Raw genomic sequence first — 1,502 nt, forward strand, 5'->3', positions numbered from 1 at the left:
TCTATATCATTCTACAATTGATGTATTGAGCACTATTTTAACAGTGGTATTTCTATATCACTCTACAATTGATGTATTGAGTACTATTTTAACAGTAGTATTTCTATATCGTTCTACAATTGATGTGTTGAGTACTATTTTAACAGTGGTATTTCTATATCACTCTACAATTGATGTATTGAGCACTATTTTAACACTGGTATTTCTATATTCATCTACAATTGATATATTGAGCACTATATTAACAGTGGAATTTCTATATCGCTTTACAATTGAGGTATTGAGCACTATTTTAACAGTGGTATTTCTATATCTCTCTACAATAGATGTATTGAGCACTATTTTAACAGTGGTATTTCTATATCGCTCTTCAATTGATGTATTGGGCACTATATTAACAGTGGTATTTCTATATCGCTCTACAATTGATGTATTGAACACTATTTTAACAGTGGTATTTCTATTGATGTATTGAGCACTATTTTAACAGTGCTGTTTCTATATCAATTGATATGTTTTATTATTGCAATATCTATATTAAAAATTGATAGAAAAATATAAGATTTCAAAAACATAATTTAGGCGTTAAAAAAATAAGTGGGATGCTTTCTTGTGCAATCGACCATGTAAGGTTTGAATCCAATCGAAGAACCTTACCAAGTTTCACACGTGGCGTCAGCAGGGAAAGCACAGGCTCCAGTACTAGTATCGTAGTTGGTACCTGATGGACATGGCATTGTAAATTTGGTGTTACCTACACATGTAAAATACTGGGTACAATCATCACAGTCGGGATGATTTCCAGTGTTCTTACCCTCACAGCTTGTGATACACAATGGATTAAGTCCAGACGGTGAAGTCGGGCTTGTTGCAGATGTGGGTCCCGTGTAGGGAGAAGTTCTACATACTGCGTTCTGGACATAGTCACATTGTCCTACTGCAGCGTTATAATACAAATTCGGCAAGCAGTCGAACGTGGACAGAGTACCCAGGTAGCATTTGACAAATTTAGAGCAATCTCCGCAATGTGCATACAAACCATACGGTTTACCACTACAAGACGTCGTGCATTCATCCCAGATATAAGTTGGACTAGTCATACTTGTAGCTGATGTCGCAGAGGTAGCGGAGGTAGCACTTGTAGCAGATGTCGCGCTTGTCGCTGATGTTGCTGAGGTTGCACTAGTAGCCGATGTTGCACTGGTCGCTGATGTTGCTGAGGTTGCACTAGTAGCCGATGTTGCACTAGTAGCCGATGTTGCACTTGTAGCTGATGTTGCTGATGTAGCACTCGTTGCTGATGTTGCCGATGTTGCACTGGTCGCTGATGTTGCTGAGGTTGCACTAGTAGCTGATGTTGCAGATGTTGCACTAGTAGCTGAAGTTGCAGATGTTGCACTTGTCGCTGATGTTGCTGAGGTTGCACTAGTAGCTGATGTCGCTGAGGTTGCACTAGTAGCTGATGTTGCTGAGGTTGCACTAGTAGCTGATGTCGCTGAGTT

The 1,502-nt window shown here is 39.3% G+C and overlaps 1 protein-coding gene across 1 annotated transcript in view; it reads right to left on the reverse strand.

Moving 5' to 3' along the window:
• Positions 1-665: 665 nt before the first annotated feature.
• The window catches only part of LOTGIDRAFT_93046 (hypothetical protein), a gene marked incomplete at both ends in the record, with an annotated part of 3,398 nt that continues 2,561 nt past the window's right edge, over positions 666-1,502 (reverse strand). Inside the window, one exon of the mRNA XM_009064792.1 lies at positions 666-1,092. Within this exon, the coding sequence (XP_009063040.1) occupies positions 666-1,092 (427 nt within the window). The remainder of the gene's footprint in view (positions 1,093-1,502) is intronic.

The sequence above is a fragment of the Lottia gigantea genome (assembly GCF_000327385.1).
Source record: "Lottia gigantea unplaced genomic scaffold LOTGIsca_65, whole genome shotgun sequence".
Taxonomy (NCBI): Eukaryota; Metazoa; Mollusca; class Gastropoda; family Lottiidae; genus Lottia; species Lottia gigantea.